The following is a 24691-nucleotide window of genomic DNA, read 5'->3' on the forward strand; positions in this document are numbered from 1 at the left end:
GGAATCATGACCTGAACCAAAATCAGGAGTCAGATGCTCAACCAACTGAGCCACCCAGGCACTCCTAAATTCACTCTTTTGTATGTGGCTCTCTAGTTGCTCCATTTGCCAAAAAGACTTTCTTCTCTTTTGAAATATATTTTGCAGTAGTCACTAGAACTTATAAGGGAGTAGAAGGCAGGAGGAAGAAAGAAAATCAAGATTATTGATATAAGCAGCTGTGTTAGTGATGGTAACATTTACTAAAATGAGGGAGATTATTGTTATTTGGAGTAGGACGGAGTAAGGAATAGTGAGAAGTTCAAAGTTTAATTTAAGTTTAACTTGTCTGTGATACTTTTCTGCCTATTGTATTGACAATTTGATGTATGAATTTGGAATTCCAGGGAGAAGTTTGAGGTGGAGATAAGATTTGGGCGTCAGAAGGATATAGATTGTATCCTGGGACTGTGTGATCACTGAGGGAAGAAGTACACAGAAAGACAGACACTAGAGAGCCAAATCTAGAGGCCAGGGAATGCTGACAAATAGAGACTCCAGAGGTGAAGGAATCTGCAAAGGATACTGAGAATCAGAGACCAGAGAGGATTGAAAAAAAACCCACGAATATAGGTCATAGAAGTGAAGAGGGGGAGAAGTTGATCATGTAGGAGAAGGTGGAAAAGTAAGTGAAGGTGTAAACTCCTTGTGAAAGTGAGAGCCAAAGGGACACAGAACATAAGTAGAGAGATTGCCGTTTAATGAAATGAGTGACGCTCTGGTGTGGGGAGTGTGTGTTGTTAAATCCAGGTAAGTTTGTGAATTTATTGATGGGAAGATAAGAGTTCCTTTCTGAGAGCTCTTATTTTCTTCATGAAGGATAAGAACGTGTCTCTCTGTTGGCAGTACAGGAGCAAAGGGTAGGAGCTGAGGTGAAGGCAGGCTCATGAGAAGTACGAAGGGAGAAGGAAACGTATGCAGCGGTAGTCTTGGCATGAGGTGCAGGTTGGATCAGATGTAATAGGCTTGCTATTACAGTGTTGAGTGTCTGTTTGGGATTTATCATCATGAGCTTAAAGTCAAATCAGTCTGTGCAGTTACATGATTTTTCTCCAGCAATGTTTAGCTGGGGAATGCAGAGGGTTGGGTTCACCAAGGTTGGCATTCTGCCAGTTGAGTCCCATGCAGGAAGAGAGTGTCAAAACTGTATTTGCAAAGGAATTCTTACAGTGGTTGATCAAGTAATCTGGAGGGTGGTGTGGGGAAATGAGGGTGACATCAGGTATAGTGGCAGATCAGTAGATTGTAGGTTGAAGAATTTGGGGCACTAAAGTGAGATGAAAGTATATTAAAGTATATTCAGTGAATAGACCTTCTAATTTGAGATTTTGGAGTTGGTACAGATCTCTGGTGTACCCATGGCAATATGTGATTGAAGGTGGAGTGGAGGAAAAGGCAGGGGATGACATTGTCTAAGGACTGAGATACTTGGATATTACATGGATTGTTCCTTTAAGTGGAATTGCCAAGAATAATGATTGGTGTTGGGGTGAGAAACAAGACTCTCAGCGAGGGAGGAGCATTACCAGAAGGTTGGTGGGTAACAGAAACAAAAAAGCAGAGAGCAAGGATAGTGTAGTCAGAGGGCTTGGGTCTCCAAGGAACAGGGATTTTTGCCAGTGGAGATAAGAGTATGTACTCAGCTCCTGGCCTTGAGGATTTGGGAGTTAAAAAGAAAAATGCAGAACAGTTTTCTGAACAGCAGAGGAAGCAGTGTCCTTAATGACCAGCAGGTTTCAATTAAGACAAAGAAGTGAAGGGAGTTGTTGTTGTTTATTTATTTATTTATTTTAATGTTTTATTGATTTTTGATATATAGAGAGACAGAGCATGAGAGGGGGAGGGGCAGAGAGAAGGAGACACAGAACTGGAAACAAGCTCCAGGCTCTGAGCTAGCTGTCAGCACAGAGCCTGATGCGGGGCTCGAACCCACGAACGTGACGTCTGACCTGAGCAGAAGTCGGAGGCTCAACCGACTGAGCCACCCAGGTGCCCCATGTTGTTGTTTTTTAAAGAAGTGGTTTATGGAAGTTCGCTGATTAGTTTAGGAACTCCACAGGGGAGTGGAAGTTTCAGGAGAGAGAAAGGGTAAGTGTGCTGGAGGGACTGACGATATGTAGAATAGTGTGGGTAGAGTAGTTAGGACAGTGATGGAAGACCAGGGACCCTTGAGCCTCAGTGCAGATGACTGAAATAAACAGGAGTATGCATAAGGGAATTAGGCGCTTCACCCCCACCCCATCTCTGAGAAGGCACGACCTTGGTCCCCAGGCTGCAGGCCTAAATGATTCCTCACAGAGTAGGCGGCTTCCCATCCTGCTTATCCCAAAGTCTCAAGGAATGATGTGGCAGTTTTCAGGGAGGGCAGCTGAGGTCAGGTCTAATGGTGACATGTCCAGGGCCACAGCGAGTAAGTAGCAAAGCATATCTCCTGACCACCAAATAGCAGGTCTGTTTTCGACTCGTAGTTTGTTTATTTTGGTTTTAGTGCTCATTTACCATACTGTTGACAGAACTGGGTCTCTTAGACCAGTAGACATTGAAAATTAAAGAGGGAAGAAACACCTTAGAACTAGGCAGTGTTTCTACTCTGGAACCATTTCAGACTCTCAGGCAGGTCTGTGCCAAAAGGATGAGAAATGGCTGTGTGGCACACAGGCCCTGACGAGCAGTCACTGCGGCCTCGTGGGGTCTGCGTGACCATGGCCATGTGCTTTACTCTCATGTATATGTTCTGTCCGCAGGGTCATGTCGGCACAACAGCAACCAAGAAGATCGACGTCTACCTCCCCCTGCACTCGAGCCAGGACAGACTTCTGCCAATGACTGTGGTGACAATGGCCAGTGCCAGGGTGCAGGACCTGATCGGGCTCATCTGCTGGCAGTACACCAGTGAAGGACGGGAGCCGAAGCTCAAGTAATCCTTCCTCTTTTTGGCTGCTCTAGTTTCTGGCTGTCTCCAGGCCACCCGGCCTGCTTTCCGGGCCCGGGCAGGCTCTCTAGGCATTGGCCTGGGAGCCAGATGTCCCCACGGATCCAGGTCAGGCTGCTCACCAGATCTCCGGCCTGTGTATCCCAGACTTATCTCACAAAATCTGCATACAGAATAGACTAAAGAGTTTGTGAATCCAGACATGAGGCAATATATTTTAGCGGTTTTCAAAACCTTTTATGACGCTCACTAATTAAAGTTGCATGGGAGGCACGGGAGGGAACTAATCTTTGCTGAACCCCTACCGTGATTTGGGCAGAAATACTGACCTCTGCACACCCAATTTCTCATTGAATTCTCCCGACTCTTATTCTGCAGAGGAGGAATCAGAGAATTGATATTTGCTAAAGGTCACACCAATGGGACATGGCAGGGTCCGGATTTGACTTGCGGTCTGTTGGATGCTAAGGTTTTTGCACTGTTTCCTTTAGGTCTAAATTACAGCTTTCCTGTTGTTAGTGGCTCAGTTTTTCTGTCAGTCACTAAGCTCTGTTTGTAATTAAACAATTATATTAAACACGTAGTGCTTCAAAGTACAATGTCTGCCTGCATGTCATGTAAAGTCCCCACACACTTGAATGACTTACCTGACAGCCACCCTCTTCAGCAGTAGGGTTAACAGCACAGCAAAATGCAGCAGATGCCTTCATTTTGGAAATGGATTCTCATGGGGACTTTCTCTTCTCTTAGAATGGTCCAGTCTGTGGTCAGTTGTTTGGTTGTTTTTTTCTTCTTGAGGTAATTACATTTGCACTTAAAATTATTTTTTCAAGTTTCTCATTGACATTACCCTCCACTTTGCCTGAATACACTGTGAAAATAAAGATAATCTTTATTGCTCCTTTGGCAATAGAAAGCCTTTTTGACCACCTAGGCTCAGAAACAGGGTTGAGTCGGCAGTTCTGCCCCAGGCTGAGCTACAGTGTTACCCCTTTTTCAGCAGGAAGTAGAAGCAAGAAAATAGGGAAAGGAGTCAAAGTGCTGGTGACTCTACACATGTTGTCCAAGTTAATTAAGAGATTGCCTAGTGCAGGCACTGAGACCAAGAGACGCAAAGGACTGCCCAGGGTCACGCATCTAGTACAGAGCAGAGTCGGGATTGTGACATCCATGCTACAGATGAGGAAACTAAAACTTAGAGAGGCTAAGTAACTTTCCTACATCACACAGTAAGTGCTAGAACTGGTATTAAACCATAGGGATCCCTAGCTTCAGAGCCCTAGCTCTTCACTATTAACGTTATACCCACTGTTACTATGTATGAGTGATATTAAAGCATTAATTTAGTTCCTACTTACTGCAGGCACAGTGCTAGATCTTGACATCCAGAAATGAAAAAGGCAGGTCATGCCCTCAAGGAGCTTACTGTCTGAGGTAGAAAGGCAATAGCAGTAGAGTACAGAAGCATGTAAAATCAGGTTCTGTGAGAACCTCTGATCCCATATTTGGGGATGCAAATGGAGTCATGAAGAGCCACCTTCATTATACATCTAAGCTGAAACTTGAAGGAGTAGGGAAAGTGATGCCAAGGGGTTAAGGGGCCTATTCTAAAACAGAGGGAAAAGCATGGACTTCTGTTAGGATGGTCCTTCACATTCAGGCTTTAAATTCTGGATTCTGTTCCAAACACATCTCAAGGATAAATGAATTGTTACTGACATACCTGTACTTGAATAACAAGATCAACATCCTAGTAGGCTAAAAATGGAACCGGGTATCAAAACAGGCAGTGTGTGCAGGGAGTTGATTCCCCTATGGTGGTACTTCCAAAGAACATGTTATGAATAAGTTTGCCAGGGTTTGAAATATTGATTATTTTCAGGCTTTGGGGTAGCTAAGCAGGGCCTGGGGTGGTCAGAGCCCCCAGCTGTCATTTCTGGGTAGGGAAGAGTCTCATCCATTTCCCCAAACACATGTACCATGCACATACTATTATTTTCAAAGTATGCCAGGATGTCAAAAAAGATTGGGAAACACTGCTTGAGGGTATTGCGACCAAAGGAACTTTGTGTCTGGGTAGGGATCAGAGGAAGTCTCACTGCTGGAAACTCGGAGCTGGGTGGGACTGTGGTACTTATGAAAAGAAACCCAACACAGATGACTGGGCCTGTGACTTGTTTAAAGTTGTGGTTCTGGGGTCGCAGGGGAGCAGAGACAGCGTGCGACTGGGACCTGGCCCTGACGCGACCGGGTTTATGATCTCCCTGGTGTTTCTAAGGGATAGGAGCCCTGAGCTGATGATAGAAGACCGGTTCTGTGGCGGAGGCCTCTGCTCGGACGGGGGTGGAGGCGGTGGCGGTAACTGTAAAGACAGGGAGGCAGGGAGAGAGAGAGACTGTTCCTGTTCAAGAAGAGCTAGCCGATTTAAATTCTCAAACAGACAAGTATAACTCGTACTAAGAAAAACAATAATCAGGAGATGAATTCACTCCCAACAGAATATAGTAAAGCAATCTGAAAATTGACTTCAAATAAATGTTTAAAATCATCAAAGAGGTGAAGGAATACCATCCATGGTAAATTTCTTGGAAATGGTGAAACAAAAGCAGCTGAGAATTAACCAATTAAAGAGAAGCGAACCAGTTAAAGGCACTGGAAATATAAAATGTGGTTATTAAAGTAACAACAAAAAAGTGTATGAGACTCGACTCTAGACAGGACACAGTTAAGAGGGACTAAGGTGAGAGAGACTACCAGCGATTTCAACCTAGGACGTAACAGTAACACAAAGAGATAAAGAGATACAGAGAATGAAAGATGAGTAAGCTAAGAGACGTGGAGCAGAGATGGAGAGCCTCCCACTTGTGAGGCAGAGGATGGAGGGAATCACGAGAAACAGTATTTGAAGAGATAATGCCAGAGAATTTCCCAGAATTGGAGGAAGATATAAACTTCGTATTAAAAGCACATATAAATGAAATGGATACATTTTTATAGCAAATTATGCTGGAGCAATGGGATATCCATAAACCAAAAAAATCAACCTAAACCTCATATACCTTGTATAAAATTGATTCAAAAATGAATTGAGACTGAAATGTAAAACTTTAAACTTTTAGAAGAAAGCAGCAGAAAATCTTTGGGACCAAGAGCTAAATGAAGAGTTCTTATACTTATACACTGAAAGCAGGATCCGTAATAGAAAACAAAATGATCAGTTAGACTTCATTAGAATTAAGAACTTTGTGCCCCTGTGTACCTGGGTGGCTCAATCGGTTAAGCATCCAACTTTGACTCAGGTCATGATTTGGTGGTTGGTGAGTTCAAACCCTGAGTCGAGCTCTGTGCTGACAGCTCAGAGCCTGGAGCCAGGAACCTGCTTCAGATTCTCTGCCTCCTTCTCTTTCTGTGCCTCCCCCACCCATGCTCGCTCTCTCGCTCCTTCTTGCTCTCTCTCACTCTCTCAAAGATAAATAAACATTAAAAACAAACAAGCAAAAGAACTTTCCCTTCACAAAAGATCTACTCCAGAAGCTGTCAGACAGCCATTCTGCCTTCTCCTTTCCCATGGGGCTAGAGTCTTCAGCTTCACCTGGCCAAGGGAGACAAAGAGTGGGGGTGAGGTGGGGAGATGGGCCTGTTGCAAAGAGTCAACGCAGTAGAACTTAAGGCAAAAACACATCAGTAGGAATATTTTGGTAAACTACATAATGGATAAAGGAATCGCCCACCAAGATAATACAATTATTCTGACTGAGTATACACCCAGCAATATAGTCTCAAAATACTTTAAAGGGAATTTTAAAGCGGCACTGAGTGATATATAGTCCAGATGGGGAATTTTGGTGCCTTCCTACCAAAAACTGATGAAGAGATGAAAAGTAAGTGAGGATTAAGGAAGATTCAAACAATTTAATTAGCAATTCCAAACCCCCAAAATTGAGATTATCTCTTGTACTAGTTTGTAAGCCTCTGAAATTGAATAAATCTTAATAATACTTAGATTCCTGAGGTATCCAGCGTGTTCAAATTTTTAATAGTTGCTCTGTAAGTATATTTTGAATTACAAAACCACACTGAATCTGAATAAACCATTGATCCTTTGAAATGTTTTACAGTTCTCATGTGACAGTGGAAGTCTCAGTTTTGTTTGGTGTAGGACAGTCTATAAAGAAAACCCCTGGGGTCTCTTCCTATTCGGCAGTACAGTGCAAGGTATATTCTCTCTAGCTTATTTGTACTTAAGTGTTGGAATAGATCCGTATTTGATCTTTTCCAGTGGGTTAGCCCTGCGAAGAGCTCTTCATTCACAGGGGGCCAGATTACTGGATGCATGGTTTCAGTCTGGTTGTTAAGAAAACGATTTATTTAGAAATACTGTTCCCCTGTCTCTGTGTCTCGAAAACTGTCAGTGATAGTAGGCTTTGGCCCCAGAGAAGGAAGGGAGAATTTGGCTAGAATTTTTGGCCTCCTTTGCTCTTATACCTGTTAACTCTTGAGCAAGATGGAATGTGGTACTTTGGCTAATTTCCTGCTGATTTTCACACCCTGATTTTAGGAAAAAACCTTGGTCAGAAATGAACTAAAATCATTTCAGTCTCTAGGTAGTTGAATTTTTAAATTTAGACTTTGTTGTGTAGATTCATATTTACTGAATGTTTATCAGAAAATGTGGTCTGTAAAATTTCTGGTTAGAAATTATTTATGGGGGCTTACGGTACAATGAACTTTTATAAATATTTTGTAGATTCTGGAAACATATTCTCTAAAGGTTATAGAATTTAGTATATTCTTATTCAGTTTATATCTTTAATTACTATTACATTCTTATAATTTTGACTATTTGGTCTATGGGTGATTACGATAAATGGATTGTTTCCATTTTCTTGTTTGTTTCCATCAGTTTCTTCTATGATTTCAGTAGTTTTCACTTTACCTATTGCAGCCCACAACACAAAAATATTTGTGCATTTCATATCTTTATTGTGAGTTGTGCTTTTTTCAATATAAAGCAGCCCTCTTTGTTTTATGAATTGTGTCCTGCCTTTTTCCTTTGCTTTACTTCAGTAATAAGAGCTTTTCAACCCCCTGTTCTTCTCATTTGTCTAATCTTTGTTCTGCCTATTACCTTTGCCTTTTTGTTTTAGATGTGTTGAATAATTTTGTGAGGTTTTTCTTTTTTAAACCTGCCTAAATCACTGTTTTTTTATTTTTTCTTAAGATTTTATTTTTAAGTGATATCCACACCCAATATGGGGCTTGAACTCACAACCCTGAGATCAAGAGTCACTGACTGAGCCAGCCAGGTACCCCTAAATCACTGTCTTTTTATCTTTTCTCTCTTTCTTTATTTTTTATTTTTTTTATAATAGTTTATTGTCAAATTGGTTTCCATATAACACCCAGTGCTTCTCTCCCACAAGTGCCCCCTCCCATGACCATCACCCCCTTCTCTTCTCCCCCTTCAGCCCTCGGTTTGTTCTCAGTATTCAGTAGTCTCTCATGATTTGTGTCCCTTTCTCTCCTCAACTCTCTTTCCCCCTTCCCCTCCCTATGGTCCTCTGTTAGGTTTCTTCTGTTAGACCTATGAGTGCAAACATACAGTATCTGTCCTTCTCCGCCTGACTTATTTCGCTTAGCATGACACCCTCGAGGTCCATCCACTTTGCTACAAATGGCCAGATTTCATTCTATCTCATTGCCATGTAGTACTCCATTGTGTATATATACCACATCTTCTTGATCTAGTCAGCAGGTGATGGACATTTAGGCTCTTGACATGATTTGGCTATTGTTGACATTGCTGCTGTGAACATTGGGGTACATGTGCTCCTATGCACCAGCACTTCTGTATCCCTTGGGTAAATCCCTAGCAGTGCTATTGCTGGGTCCTAGGGGAGTTCTATTGATAGTTTTTTGAGGAACCTCCACACTGTTTTCCAGAGCTGTACCAGTTTACATTCCCACCAAGAATGTAGGAGGGTGCTCGTTTCTCCACATCCTCGCCAGCATCTATAGTCTCTTGATTTGTTCATTTTAGCCACTCTGACCGGTGTGAGGTGGTATCTCAGTGTGGTTTTGATTTGTATTTCCCTGATGCTGAGTGATGCTGAGCATCGTTTCATGTGTCTGTTGGCCATCTGGATGTCTTCTTTGGAGAAGTGTCTGTTCAGGTCTTCTGCCCATTTCATCACTGGATTATTCATTTTACAGGTATGGAGCTTAGTGAGTTCCTTGTAGATTTTGGATGCTAGCCCTTTATCTGATATGCCATTTGCCACTTTCTTTTTCCATTCTGTCAGTTGCCTATTAGTTTTTTTTATTGTTTTTTTTGCAGTGCAGAAGCTTTTCATCTTGATGAGGTTCCAGTAGTTCATTTTTGTTCTTGATTCCCTTGCCTTTGGGGATGTGTCGAGTAGGAAATTGCTGCGATTGAGGTCGAGGAGGCTGCTTTCTGCTTTTTCCTCTAGGGTTTTGATGATTTCCTGTCTCACATTCAGGTCCTTTATCCATTTTGAGTTTATTTTTGTGTCTGGTGTCAGAAAGTGGTCTAATTTTATTCTTCTACATGTTGCTGTCCAGCTCTCCCAACACCACCTCTTGAAGAGGCTGTCTTTTTTCCATTGCATACTCTTTCCTGTTTTGTCAAAGATTAATTGGCCATATACTTGTGGGTCCAGTTCTGGGTTCTCTATTCGATTCCATTGGTCTATGTGTCTGTTTTTGTGCCAATACCATACTGTCTTGATGATGACAGCTTTGTAGTAGAGGCTAAAGTCTGGGATTGTGATGCCTCCCATTTTGGTTTTCTTCTTCAATATTGCTTTGGCAATTCCGGGTTTTTTGTGGTTCCATACGAATTTTAAGATAGTTTGTCCTAGCTTTGAGAAGAATGCCGGTGCAACTTTGATGGGAATTGCATTGAATGTGTAAATTGCTTTGGGTAATAATGGCATTTTAACAATGTTTATTCTTCAAATCCATGAGCACAGAATGTTTTTCCATTTCGTTGTGTCTTCTTCAATTTCCTTCATAAGTCTTGTATAGTTTTCAGCATACAGGTCTTTTACATCTTTGGTTAGGTTAATTCCTGGGTATTTTATGATTTTTGTTGCAATTGTGAATGGGATTTGTTTCTTGATTTTTCTTTTTGTTGCTTCATTTTTGGTGTATAAGAATAAAACCGATTTCTGTACATTGATTTTATACCCTGCAACTTTACTGAATTCATTGATCAGTTCTAGAAGGCTTCTGGTGGAGTCGATCGGGATTTCCATGTAAAGTATCATGTCATCTGTGAAAAGTGGAAGTTTGACTTCTTTTTTCCTGATTCTGATGCCTTTTATTTCCTTTTGTTGTCTGATTGCTGATGCTAGGACTTCCAGCACTGTGTTAAATAGCAGTGGCGAGAGTGGACATCCCTGTCGTGTCCCTGATCTCAGGGGGAAAGCTCTCAGTTTTTCCCCATTGAGGATAACATTAGCTGTGGGTTTTCATAAGTGGCTTTTATGATGTTTAAGTAAGTTCCTTCTATCCCAACTTTCTCGAGGGTTTTTATTAAGAAGCGATGTTGTATTTTGTCAAATGCTTTTTCTGCATCTATCGACAGAATCATATGTTTTTTTTCTTTTCTTTTGTTAATATGATGTATCACATTGATGGATTTGTGAATATTGAACTAGCCTTGTAACCCAGGAATGAATCCCACTGATCATAATGGATAATTCTTTTTATGTGCTGTTGAATTCGATTTGCTAGTATCTTGTTGAGTATTTTTGCATCCGTATTCATTAAGGATATTGGCCTGTTGTTCTCTTTTTTTGTTGGGTCTCTGCCTGGCTTAGGAATCAAAGTGATATTTGCTTCATCGAATGGGTTTGGAAGTCTTCCTTCCATTTCTATTTTTTGGAATAACTTGAGAAGGATCAGTGTTAACTCTGCTTTAAATGTCTGGTAGAATTCCCCTGGGAATCCATCTGGCCCTGGGCTTTTATTCGTTGGGAGATTTTTGATAACTGATTTCGATTTCTTCACTGGTTATGAGTCTGTTCAGATTTTCTATCTCTTCCCGTTTGAATATTGGTAGTGCATGTGCATTTAGGAATTTGTCCATTTTTTCCAGATTGTCCAGTTTGTTGGCATATTCACTGCCTTTTTATAGGGAAGTTTCTCTTACTAACATTTATCTTCACTATCGATGTGTTAGTTTCATGTTAGTCAACTTGTTTTAAGCTTGGTTTTTAATGCTTTCTTTGTTGTTTTCCATTTTGATTTATTTAAAATTCTGAATTCAGTTACGTCTGCGATTTTTAAAGCATTTTTATTTTTATTTTTATTTATTTTTTAAATGTTTATTTATTTTTATTTATTTTTGAGAGAGAGATAGAGAGCATGAGCAGGGGAGGTTCAGAGAAGAGAGGGAGACACAGAATCTGAAGACAGGCTCCAGACTCTGAGCTAGCTGTCAGCACACAGCCTGACGCTGGGCTAGAATGCATGAACTGTGAGATCATGACCTAAGCTGAAGCCAGACGTTCAACCGACTGAGCCACCCAGGCGCCCCTAAATGTTTATTTATTTTTGAGAGAGACAGAGACAGGGCATGAGTTGGGGAGGGGCAGAGATAGAGACACACACACAGAATCCAAAGCAGGCTCCAGGTTCTGAGCTGTCAGCACAAAGCCTGAAGCGGGGCCCGAACCCATGGACTGTGAGGTCATTACCTGAGCTGAAGCCAGACACTTAACTGACTGAGCCACCAAGGCACCCCAAAACATTTTTTAAGTTGGCTTTATTTTTTAGAATGGTTTTAGGTTTACAGAAAGGCCACACAGAAGTTCAGAGCTGCCACACATCTCTTTCTTGATACTTGTTTTTCCCTGTTATTAACACCTTGCATTAGTGAATACATTTGTTAACAATTTATGAACCAATATTGATATATTATTATTAACTAAAGTCAATACTTTAGGTATTAGGGTTCACTCTTTATATTGTACAGTTCTTTTTTTTTTTTTTCCAGTTTATTTATTTGTAATCTCCACAGCCATTGTGGGGCTCGAACTCAGAATCCTGAGATCAAGAGTCTCCTCATCTGACTGAGCCAGCCAGGTGCCCCATTAGAGCCAGCCAGACTCCGATGATTGCATCATAGCTCATTGTTTCACTGCCCTCAAAATGCCCCGTGCTCCACCTTTTCATTCCTCTCTATTCACCTTTGGCAGCCACTTATCTTTTTACTGTGTCTACTGTTTTGCATTTTCCAGAATGTCAGATGTAGACTTTCCAGACTGTCTTTCCCTTAGCAATATGTATTTAAGGTTTCACCATGTCTTTTTGTGGCTTGATAGCTGTTTGTATTGCTGAGTAATATTCCGTGGCATGAATGTGCCACAGTTTGTTTTTCCAACCTGTTGAAGGAGAGCTTGGTTGCTTCCAATCTTTATAGTAAATGTGCTACAAACATTTATGGCAGGTTTTCAGATGGACATAAGTTTTCACTTCATTTTATGAATACCTACGAGTGCAGTTGCTAGATTGTGTGATATGCTTTTGTTTATTAGCTTTCGAGAAACTGCCCAAATGTCTTCCCAAGTGGTTACACCATTTGACATTTCCATCATCAGTGCATGGGAGTTCCTTTTGCTACAAATCCTTTCCAGCATTTGGTTTTGTAAAGGTTTTGGATTTTTAGCTCTTTTACTAGGTGTGCAGTGGTATCCCATTTTTGTTTTAATTTGCAATTCCCTAAGAAAGGGATCTTGAGCATTTTTTCATATGCTTTTTTGACACCTATCTGTATTCTTTGGTGAGCTGTCTGTTCAGTTCTTTGGCCAGTGTTTTGATCAGGTGGTTTCTTACTGATTTTTAAGAATTCTTTGTGTATTTATCAGGTATGTGTTTTGTAGGGATTTTTTTTTCCCAATCCATGGCTTATCTTTTTATTTTCTTATCAGCTTGAATTCCAACTTACCAGTTTTTTCTTTCATAAATTGTGTTTTGGTGTTGTACCTAAAAAGTCATCACCAAACCCAGGTTTACCTAGACTTTACTATATGTTATCTTCTAGAAGTTTTATATATATTTTTTGCTTTCCATGTAAGCCTGTGATCCATTTTGAGTCAATTTTTGTTAAAGATGTAAGTTCTATGTGTAGATTTAATTTTTTTGCATGCAAATGCCCACTTGAAAATATTATCCTTTCTCCATTCCTTTTGCTGCTTTGTTCTCAGCGCCCTTGCACCTTTGTCAAATATCAGTTGACTATATGCATGTAGATCTACTTTTGACATATACAAAATAGGACTACCATGTGATCTAGCAGTCCCCCTTCTGGGCATGTATTTTAAAGAAATGAAAGCAGGATCTTGAAGCAATATCTACACTCCCCCCATGTTCATTGCAACACTATTCACAATAGTTAAGATATGGAAGCAACCTGAGTGTCTTTCTATGGGTGAAAAGATAAAGAAGATAAAGAAATCCTGCCATCTGCAACAACATGGATTGACCTTGAGAGCATTATGCTAAGAGATAAATCAGAGAGAGACAAATACCACATGATGTCACATGTATATGGACTCTAAAACTGAACTCACAGAAACAAAGATTAGAATGGTGGCTACCGCGGACTGCGGGATGGGGGAAATGGGGAGATACTGGTCAAAAACTACAAACTTCCAGTTAGGAAATGAATAAGCTTTGGGGACACCTGGGTGACTCAGTCAGTTAAGATGACTTCGGCTCAGGTCATCATCTCATGGTTCGTGAGTTCAAGCCACATATTGGGCCCTGTGCTGACAGCTCAGAGCCTAGAGCCTGCTTTGGATTCTATGTCTCCCTCTCTCTGTCTCCCTCCCCAGCTCATGCTTTGTCTGTCTGTCTGTCTGTCTGTCTCTCTCTTTCTCTCTCTCTCTCTCTCAAAAATAAACAAACATAAATAACAAAAATTTTAAAAGAAAATGAATAGAGAGCTAACGTACAGCACTGCAAATATAGTTAACCAAACTATTTTATATACTTGAAAGTTGCTAAAAGAGTAGACCTTTAGTATTTCTTACCCCAAAAAAAAGAAATGTTATATGTTGGCGGTGTTAGCTAACGCAACTTGGTGGAAATGGTTTCATAATACCTAAGTATCAAATACATGTATGTTACAAAATGATTACCAGGAATAAACTTATACAATGTTTTATTTCAATTATATCTCAATAAAGCTGGAAAAAATACATAAGGCAAGCTGCAAATGTGAGCCATATTTACAATTTGAAATTTTCTAATAACATTTTTTAAAGTTTCCCAAAGATGGGTGAAATTTATTTCCCTAATAATTATTATAATTTAAATAATTTTTACAATTTTCATGGGTTATATTTTCTTTAACCCATTGTATCTAAGATATTATTTCAACATGTTATTGATAAAATTAAGGAGTTTTTAATGTTCTTTTTTGTCATAAGTTTTAAAAATTCAGTGTTTATTTGCTGTACACAGCACCTATCAATTCAGACTAGCCGTATTTCAAGTGCTGGCGAGCTACATGTTGGAGAGTGCAGCTCTAGAGTGTACAAGACGTGATAGAGCCACACAAGGGAGTTCACTGTTGGTTTGCTTCATTTTGACATAACCTCAGCTTCTTAGCGTCCTTGGGGAATGGGTTTTGTAGATCATTGAGGTCTATTTCATTCATTGTCATACTTTATTTTAATAATTTTTTATAGAGGCTCTATAAGATGTGTTAATATTTTGCCCTGTCTTCTTAATTAGAGTATAACATATGGTTAAAAGTGTGGGCGGCTCAGTCGGTTAAGCATCCGGCTTTGGCTCAGGTCATGATCTCATGGTACGTGGGTTCAAGCCCCGTGTCGGGCTCTGTGCTGACAGCTAGCTCAGAGCCTGGAGCCTGCTTCAGATTGTGTCTCTCTCTCTCTCTCTCTCTGACCCTCCCCTGCTCGCACCATCTCTCTTTATCTTTCAAAAATAAACCAAAAAAAAGTTAAAAAAAAAAAAAAAAAAGAGTGTGGGGATCCAAATCCAGAGTCTGGGTTTGAATTCTGGCCTTAACACTTATCATCAGCATGGTTGTGGGTGGGTTACTTCAGTCCTATGTACTCTAGTTATCTTGTGTGTAAAATGAGGATAGAAGTTTCACAACAGAGTAGTTATAAAAATAAAATGAGAAAATACATGGCAAATGCTCAGGAAATGTTTATTTCTGTTGCCGTTAATACTGTAACTACAGCCAGCTTCCACCACAACCAGTACGGGTAACAGTTCAGCAACAGTAGTATAATTTAGCTCTTTCTTAATGATTCAGAGAATTGCACTATGCTATGATACACTGGTGCCCTTGTGGGCTTATGTAAGTATATAAGACTATTTGACCTTATATTGCGTTTTCTGACAACTTTGCAATTTGAATTCTTTATATTTCCCCATTTTTGCGCCTATGTGACCACTTCTGTCTGCTTTCCTCCCATTTGTAGGCTGCTGCTTCTAATTTATATTCCTTAGAGTCATCATTGAGAACCACTTACCTAAATAATACAGCCTAAGAGGCCCTTCCCGTTCTGACCCTCAGCTGTGCTCCCATGCAGCCTACAGATCTCTTTCTTTAACTGGCAGCTTCTTGACACAGACACCATGTCTGCTGTTTCTTTAGTCAGAAATGCTTTCTCGCTCTTCTCCTCTTGATATCCAGCTTAATCTTGAAGCCTTCAATTCTTTGTTATTCCTTCATTCAGGAAATACTTATGGAGTTCTAGGCCTTAGGTATTGAGGGTAAAATGGAGAACAAGAGAAATGTGATTGCTGCACTCAAAGAATGTACAGTTTGATGGGGAAGAAGAAATTATCAAGTGTAAGAGCACTGTGTAACTAACTCATTTGACTTATCATTTGTATCCGTTCATGCATTCAGTAAATATTTATTGAGTGTTTGTTATATACCATGCATTTTCCTGGGTATATACAGTATTGAGTAGAGCCAGACATGGTCTTTCCTTTCATGAATTCCACAATCTAGTGAGAGAAATAGGCAAATAATTTGAATAATTAAATCAAATAATTCAGCCAAATAATGTTTGCATAAAAACTGAGTTGCATAATCTGAAGAAAAGGAATGTCATTTATGAGAGCCTGGCCTTTGGAGTGAGGGAGAAATTCCCTGAGAAAGTGATACCAGAGTCATTTGGCAGGGGGAGGTTCCTGGCAGATGGAACTGCATGGCAGTGACGCTGTGGCAGGAGGAAGCATGTAGTGGGCGGGGACTAACAAAGGCCTGCGGTCTGGAACACAAAGTCGGGAAGAGAAAATAGAAGGGGATGAGATTGAAAGATGGGCAGGGCCCACAGTGGAGACTGAGGGAAGAGAACGAATTCTGGAAGTATTTGAGAGGTAAAATTCACAGGTCTTAGGGACGAATTAGATATGAGAAGTATGGGAGAGGACAGGCACCAAAGGTGGACTCCCTAGATTTCTGACTTGCACAACTTGATGTATTGTGCTGGTCTCTGAGATAGGGGGCATTGGAAGACTGGATGTTATTTGGTTTCCTGTGTGTGAAAGGGAGTGGGGGGAGCAGCACGAGTTTTGTCTTCTATTTGAGATGACTTTGCTATACTAAGAGAAGCTTTCAGAATAGTTGTTTATACTTGCATGTTTGGAGGTTAGAGGCGAGAAGAACTATGAGCTAGAAATGTGAATTTAGGAGTCATATGTATAGAGAGATGAATTGATGTCTCTAGCATGCATGAGTGAAGAGAGAGAAAGGCCTAAGACTGGACACTGAAAAACCATGTAGATAGTGGTCCTGAAATGGGGTGTCCTAGAGAAGAAATAGAGGTGAAGAAAGAGTTTGGTTTTGGATGTAATGAAGGCTGAAATGACGTGAGGGATGTCCATGTGGTGAAGAAGTCTTGTAAGCAGTAGGACAGCTGTATATTTAGAGGCTGGACATTGTTTTATTGTTTTGTTTTCCTCAATCCCTAACGCAATTCCTAGCAAATAGCAAATACTCAATAAGTAATTTGTGGAATGGATGAGAGAACATAGAAACATCCAGATTCAGAGATGTAGACTAAAGTTATCCACCCTTACCATTGCCAGGGAAGAAGCCTTCTCCCCATGTCTGCTTAGACAGGCTTCTAACTGTATACAGACCTTTATTTATCAAAAATCACTGAGTTAGATGGTCTCAATCTGGTGAAATGTTTAAGTGATAGATGAAGGTTTGGGGATACTGTTTCTGAACACTTTCTTCATTGAGCTACACAGAAATATTGCTCATTGTCAACATTTGCCAAGAGCCAGAGTCCTCATACTTACTAGGTAATGAATGGGTAGATATGAACACATTTGAATGCCTGCTTTCTGTCATGCCCCAGACTAAGCATTTTACATATATTATCTTCTTCCTTATAATACCTCTGTAACTCTTAGATGATGATAGAGAAGCTGAGGAACAGGAATTTAAGTTAATGCCCAAGATCATATACTTAGTAAGTGACAGAGTCAGGATTTGAACCAGGTTTGACTCCATTTTTCTAGCTCTTAACTACTATGTTATAGAAAGAAATGAATTTCTTTTCCTGCACCCAGAGTCATTCATTGAGCAAGCATTTATATGTTGTCTACACCACCCCAGGTACCCAGGTACTCATTAGGGATATAATCAGTCATAAAATACAGTTTATGGCCTCAAGATTTAGGCTAGTATATGAGACAGACACCACATTACTTGATTTTAGCTCCATTGTCATTGAGACTTGCTATAATAGTAGACATAGTAGAATGCTATGAGGACATAGAAAAGGGCTTTTCTAATTCTGCTGGAAGTTGAGGGCTTGGGTTGAGTAAGTGTGGGAGGAATGTTAGAGAAGTCTTCCCAGTAGAATGGATACTTGAGCTAAATCTCAAAAGAGAACTGGATAGACTAGGAATAGGGAGCTTCTGGGCGGAGAGGCCTGCATGAATAGTAACAGGAGCTAGCATGTATCTGTGCTGGGACCTGATCAGGATACTGCAAGCAGCTGGTGTGAATGGAGCTTAAGATGTGTGTTCTGAAATGACAGGAGATTGAGTTGAAAGCAGGGCAAAGTATAATGGAAGCCTTTATGGAAGCCAGGTACCATTAATGGGCTCTTTCATTTTTATTTTAGAGGTTGCAAAAGGTTTTTAGCAGGGAAGTGACAGTATCATATTGTATTTCAGAAACATCCCACTGTATCTTTTCAGGGTCAGTATGTAATAGAAGGAATGAGTTTCGAAAACTTAGAATTTTGCTAAGTGAATATGTTTTAAAAATGTGCAGTTCAGAACAATATGAAAAGAGGACTTCCCAGAAATGCCAGAATGATAGAATTAGCAAACAAGGATAGTAAAATAGCTATTATAAACATGTTCCATATGTTCAAGATGATAGAGGGAAACATGAACATGATGAGGAAAGAATCAGAACATATTTTAAAAATCCAGATGGAACTTCTAGAGATGAAAAGTACAGTATCAGAAATGAAAACTATACTGCATGAGTTTAAGAGCAGATTAGACACTGCAAAAGGAAAAAGCAATGAACTTGAAGACAGCAATAGGATCTATCCAAAAAGGAGCTCAGACAGAACACTATGAAGATCTTGCTTCCCTTTGGAAATTAGTGGGCATTTTCTCCTTAGAACTTCTTTGCCAGAAAACTTAGACTTAACTATTCTGTGTGAGGTGGCTGTGGCTTGACAAACCTTAAAATGTTATTTATCAGGGTTTACTTTACATTTATGGGGCTTTTATTATGGAGAAGAGGGAATCTTGACAGTCTTAAAAGTCTTCTCTGACTTCAAAGAGATGAACTTCTGAGTTGCAGTCCTCAGGGCATTTCTTTCTCTTGATAATGTCTGATGCACTCTTTATATTGATTCTGTTATCAAAATAAATAGCAAGCCCCAAGTAATAAGAGTCTGGACGTGGCAGAATCACATGCTCTTTTTATTTTTAATCGGAAAAAAAACATTCATTTATCTGGCCATCATACTTAAGTACATTTTGCATGTTTTGAAGATAAATGAATTTTTATGAGTATGGAAATTGAACATATCAGATCACGTTTGGGAGGTATCTAGGATGCTTCCTGGAATGCTCCTGAATTTTCATATATGAATTAAATACCATCTATATATGGATTACAGGCTTCTGCCTCTTCATAAAAGCTAAACTGACCTTTGAACATGAAATGAATATTGGTCAACAATTAAATGAAATAAATTTTTCTAATGCAAATTTTGTTAGCCTTATTTGTTGAAACATGAATAAGTGAAATTTAATTAATTGTACTCACTAACGCTTTGGAGACTTAGATATATGTTTATTTATACATACATTTGTATAAATATAAAATCTCCAAAGTGTTAATGAGTACATTTAATGACAGAGGAGTGTGTGTGTGTGTGTGTGTGTGTGTGTGTGTGTGTGTGTGAGAGAGAGAGAGAGACAGAGACAGAGACAGAGACAGAGAGAGATCTCCCTCTGTCCATCTTCCAGAAGGATCGCCTTTTGGCAACAAGTTTCATTTTCCAGACCATTCACTGTTCTAACTTCCAATCGTCTCACAAACTGCATTGTCCTTGGAAGGGCCTCCTTTTTCCATGTAAACCCAATTCTAAAATTAAGCCTCTTTCTTTGTATGATTTTTTTAATGTTTTTTAATTATTTTTGAGATACAGAGAGAGACAGTGTGAGCAGGGGAGGGTCAGAGAGAGAGGGAGACACAGAATCTGAAGCAGGCTCCAGGCTCTGAGCTAGCTGTCAGCACAGAGCCCGACGTGGGGTCCGAACCCACAAACCGCGACACCATGACCTGAGCCGAAGCCAGACACCCAACCGCCTGAGCCACCCAGGCACCCCTAAGCCTCTTTCTGTGGATCCTGTTATCCTATACTTGTTTAATTAGCCTTTTTGTCCCCCCAAGGGCAACTCTTTTTTTTTTTTTTTTTAGTTCCAGTATAATTAACATACAATGTTATATTAACCCAAAGAAAACAAAAACATTAATTTGAAAAGATATATGCACACCCGTGTTTTTAATCGCAACATTATTTACCATAAGCAAGATACAAAGCAACCCAAGTTTCCTTCAATAGATGAATGGATAAAGAAGATGTAATGTGATACATACATGTATATACACATTTATATATTAATGGAAAATTATTCAGCCATTAAAAAAAGAATGGTATTTTGCCACTTGCAACAACATGGATGGATCTAGAGGATATAACTAAGTGAAATAAGTCAGAGAAAGACAAATACCGTATGATGTCACTCATACGTTCATACGTGGGATTTAAGAAAGCAAATGAAAAAGACTAAAAGAGACCAAAAAAAAACCCAAACAAACCTGTGGTTGTTTATTAGTCTTTTATCATTACTCAGTCTCTGATAGTGACTCAGAAACAGGACTTCCAGTGTTTTCTGTCTCATGCTGTCCACCACGCTTCTGTTAGTTCATTCTGCCTCTGTATAATCAGAAGCTCAAGAGTCATAGAAGAAATTTGGACAAAATGAGAATCCTTTTTCCTGCCAGGTACTGTACAATTAATTATGTCATTGAATCCTTATAAGATCCTTATGCAGCAGGAATGTATGGTTATTTTCTCACAACCCCAGGACCTGATAGAGAAAACGACCACTTAGGAATCAGGGGATGTGGGGGAGGCAGGAGATGTGGAGTCTCTAGGACTGGTGATTCTGCAGTGGGGTGAGAGATTTCCCAACCTTTGTACTGTTCTGTATTTCTGAATTGTGCCATGTTTCTAATCATGCATTACCCTTATCAAAAAATAAGTATTTTTATAAGGAAAGGAAAATGAAAGTTAGACTTAGTCATTATGGGACGTCTGGAAGGTACAGGAAAAAAGTGCTCATTGCTTAATTGTAAACATAACCTTTGTAAACTTTTTGGTACTTTCCTTCTAGTCTTTTTATATGCATATAATTAAACATTTTCACATAGTTGTAATAATTTCTCAGTGTTTTTTCTCCATAAAAAAAGTGAAGTGCCAGTACTCCTATCTTGGTGAACTGGAAAAATGCCTCTTTCAGCCCCCCCTCTTCCTGGGACTTCTCCTTTTGTCTGGGATTACAGTCTCTGACACATGTGCATCGCCTAGAAAGCCCCATTTGGTTAACAGATATCAATGTGACAAGCAAGAGAAAGAAAAAGAAAAGCTTATTACTTCTCTTCTTCTCGTTAGCACACACATCATCAATAATACCCTTTATGTTTTTTTCATGGGTAGAGTGATTCAGTCTATACATTCATATATTCATTCATTCAACAAATATTTGTTAAAGGCCTTCTAAGTGCCAGTCATCTTACTTTTTCGGGAGGATGCAGAGACAATAGAAGGATCCCTACTTTTTAGGAGAAGATAGAACAATAAATAAGAAAAAGATGTGATAACTGTGTGCATTAGTACTAATCAAGTTCTGAAAGACCACAGAGGAGAATCGCTTGGATTCTCCTGGAGATCAAATGATTCTCCTAGAGAAGTCAAGGGAAGCTTTTTTATAGATAAGAAAATGGAGGATTTGGTCACATGGCTGGTTAGTGGTTGAGTTAACATTAAAAGCAGATCGGACTGCAAAACTTCTCTTTATTCTACCATACTAGGTCATAAGGAGGAGGCATCCCTGCTTTCATTGTTTTATCAGTTCCAGATGTCTGTATTTGGGGGATTCTTGAGTCATAGACCACAGCTTCCCCCCTTTTCTCTCCCTATTTCAAAATACCGCCAGTTTCCGATTTGATCAAAGAGTAATAGAATGACAGGAGACCTGAGTTCTCTCGAGCAAGCTTTGCCACTTCAAAAAAAGTTTTTCTTTAATGTGTATTTATTATTGAGACAGAGAGAGACAGAGTGTGTATGGGAGAGGGGTAGAGAGAGAGAGGGAGTCACAGAACTCGAAGCAGGCTCCAGGCTTCAACCAAAGAGCCCAATGTGGGGCTTGAACCCACAAGCCGTAAGATCATGACCTGAGGTCAGACGCTCAACCGACTGAGCCACCCAGGTGCCCCAGCCTTGCCACTTTCAACTGGGTCTTCATGGGCATGTTATTCCTCATTCCTACCCTCTATTCCCCATCTATAAAAGCGAGGAGTTGAAATAAATCTTGCTAAGCTTCTCATTTTTTGTAAGGAATATTTTATGATTTCCTCCTACTTTTCAAAGTATGTGGCAATTCCATAGGAGCAGAGGTTCCCAAGGGCCTTGGCAAGTCTAGACACGCCATGGAATTGGCACAGGGATAGGTGGGGGTGAAGGGGAAGGGCTCTTAACTGCCTGGGTTTGAATCTCAAGTCTGTCACTTACACACTGTTTAATCTTGAACAAATCACTCAACCTCATTGAGCCTCACTTTTCCAAGTTGTAGAACAGAAATAATAATAAGTGACTCTCAGAGTTGGTGTGAAGATGCAGGGAGCTTACTTATCCATCTTTACTACTGTGCACAGAGTCTGGCACACAGCATTCAGTGTAGCTAATGATACTAATGGCTATTGCGCTAGTGCACATTTGGAATCCTAAAGAGGTTTTAGAAGTAAAAATACAATAGTAGCATCTTTTGTTCATGATTCCTTTATAAAGGCACAAAGGCACCAGTATGTCCATGCATAGAATATGGAGTTTTAGTCATTTTCCCCTCAGATGTTCAATTAAGAGGTCGTAAGGGTTAGAGTACTGTTTGCTGCTGGATTTTATTCATGACCCAGAAAAGACTCCCATTAGTCTTATATAACATCGGGGAAATCGTTCTTTCTTTTCTTTGCTGCGTTCCGAACGTGCAGAGCAGGCTACAGTGCAAGTTTTTTGAATGAATAAATGATTTCACACTGTTTTTAGAAACCATGGAGAATAGTAACACTCAGCAGTGAATCTTTTGGCCCTCAGATCTTTGCCTGTGACATTTGTTGAGCTTGGTTTGAAGGGGATTTGGGGCCACCCCATGACAATCAAGCAGAATTCTTCTGATACCAATGTTTGGCTTTCTACTTTGATCAATAGGCTTATTATTTGCCCTTGAAACCTGTATGGTGCCGGGGAGTCACAGACATTCCTCAGGATGATTTACACGGCAATAAATAATCTGTGCAGTCCGTTGCTTATTTCATCAGTGTCTGCCCTGTTCATGAAACCCTGGAGGCTCAGTGGCCCCAAGGCTGGAGCACCATGGACATGTTAACTATGGAACATGTTGCTTAGTTTCATTGTTGTTTTGTTGGCACTAATGTACATCCACAATTTCTCTTTAAGGATTGATGTTAACTATGGAAGTTATTTTCCATCTGACTTTGTTATAGTTACCATACCATTTATTCTTTTTTTACCTCTGCTATATGGTCGGCCTACATATGTTATCTAATCTTCACAACTACCTCTGAGTTAGATTCTTGTCTTTTTATAGAAGCAGAAACTAAGGGGCACCTGGGTGGCTCAGTCAGTTGAGTATTTAACTCTTGATTTTGGCTCAGGTCATGATCCCAGGGTCATGGGATCAAGCCCTGTGTCCGGCTTTGCACTGAGTGTGGAGCCTGCTTGGGATTCTCTCTTTCTGCCCCTCTCTCTTGGCCACTTGCATGCTCTCTCAAATTAAAAAAAAGTGGAAACTAAAACTCAAGGAGGTGAAGCCTGTTTTCTGAAATCACATAGCCCGTGAGCACTGGCGCTGAGGCTTTAACTCAGGTCTTTCTGGATACAAAGCTCTTAGCTACTATACCATGACATTTTTCTGATATAACTCCTGTAGGTATCTGGTGTTTATAGTTAGTAACCTCTTGCAAAGATCCGTAAGTTTCCCATATCATTCAGAGATGAATTTTAAATTTCTTAACAGCGTTGCAAATACATGAAATTTATAGTGACAAACATAGCCAGATTACTTTCTTGTTATCCATCCATTTAGCAAATTTACAGTTCCCATTAATTTTAATCTGTCCTTATTACCTGTTTTATATAATAAATATCTCTTAGTCATGACAGACTGAGTATAGATCACCTGAAGTAGGCTCTCTCTCAATAACCAGAGTTGCAGCTAAAGATTTGTGAATTAATTGGGAAAATTGCAAATCAGGTAGTCAGTGAAATAATTCATTGTCACATCCAATCAATAAACTTTGTAAATCAACTCATTTAATTCAAAAAATGATCTATATAGATCAAGCAACCAATTAAACAATTAGCATACACTTTGCAATTAATTAATTTAAGCATCAATCATATAATTAAAACTCCAAATTTAAGCTGCACAATTTAGAACACTACTGCCTTGTGAACTATTAGGATCAGGTTTCAGAATGTTAGCAGAGAGGCAGTTTCACAATTTAACTTTGGAGCAAGGCTTTTTTAAGTGTTTCTAATTGATTTTTAAGTTTTATTTATTTTTTAAAATTTTTTAATGCTTTTTATTTATTTTTGAGAGACAGAGAGACAGTGCGAGCAGGGGAGGGTCAGAGGGAAAGGGGGACACAGAACTCAAAGCAGGCTCCAGGCTCTGAGCTAGCACAGAGCCCGATGCGGAGCTCGAACCCACGAATCTTGAGATCGTGACCTGAGCCAAAGCCGGACACTTAACCGACTGAGCCACCCAGGCGCCCGATTTTTAAGGTTTAAATTGTCCTTATGTTTGTACAGTTTCCCACCCCTTTTCAGCAAGTCAACTTTTTACTTCTCT

At 39.9% G+C, this 24691-nt stretch overlaps 1 protein-coding gene across 9 annotated transcripts in view; it reads left to right on the forward strand.

Annotated features, from left to right (window-relative positions):
• The window catches only part of MAPKAP1 (MAPK associated protein 1), a 240090-nt gene that overhangs the window by 105003 nt on the left and 110396 nt on the right, over positions 1 to 24691 (forward strand). For all 9 annotated transcript variants that reach the window (XM_029919360.1, XM_029919359.1, XM_029919363.1 and 6 more), the window contains one exon: positions 2784 to 2956. In XM_029919360.1, the coding sequence (XP_029775220.1) occupies positions 2784 to 2956 (173 nt within the window). The remainder of the gene's footprint in view (positions 1 to 2783; positions 2957 to 24691) is intronic.

Source organism: Suricata suricatta, chromosome 13 (assembly GCF_006229205.1).
Source record: "Suricata suricatta isolate VVHF042 chromosome 13, meerkat_22Aug2017_6uvM2_HiC, whole genome shotgun sequence".
Taxonomy (NCBI): domain Eukaryota; kingdom Metazoa; phylum Chordata; class Mammalia; order Carnivora; family Herpestidae; genus Suricata; species Suricata suricatta.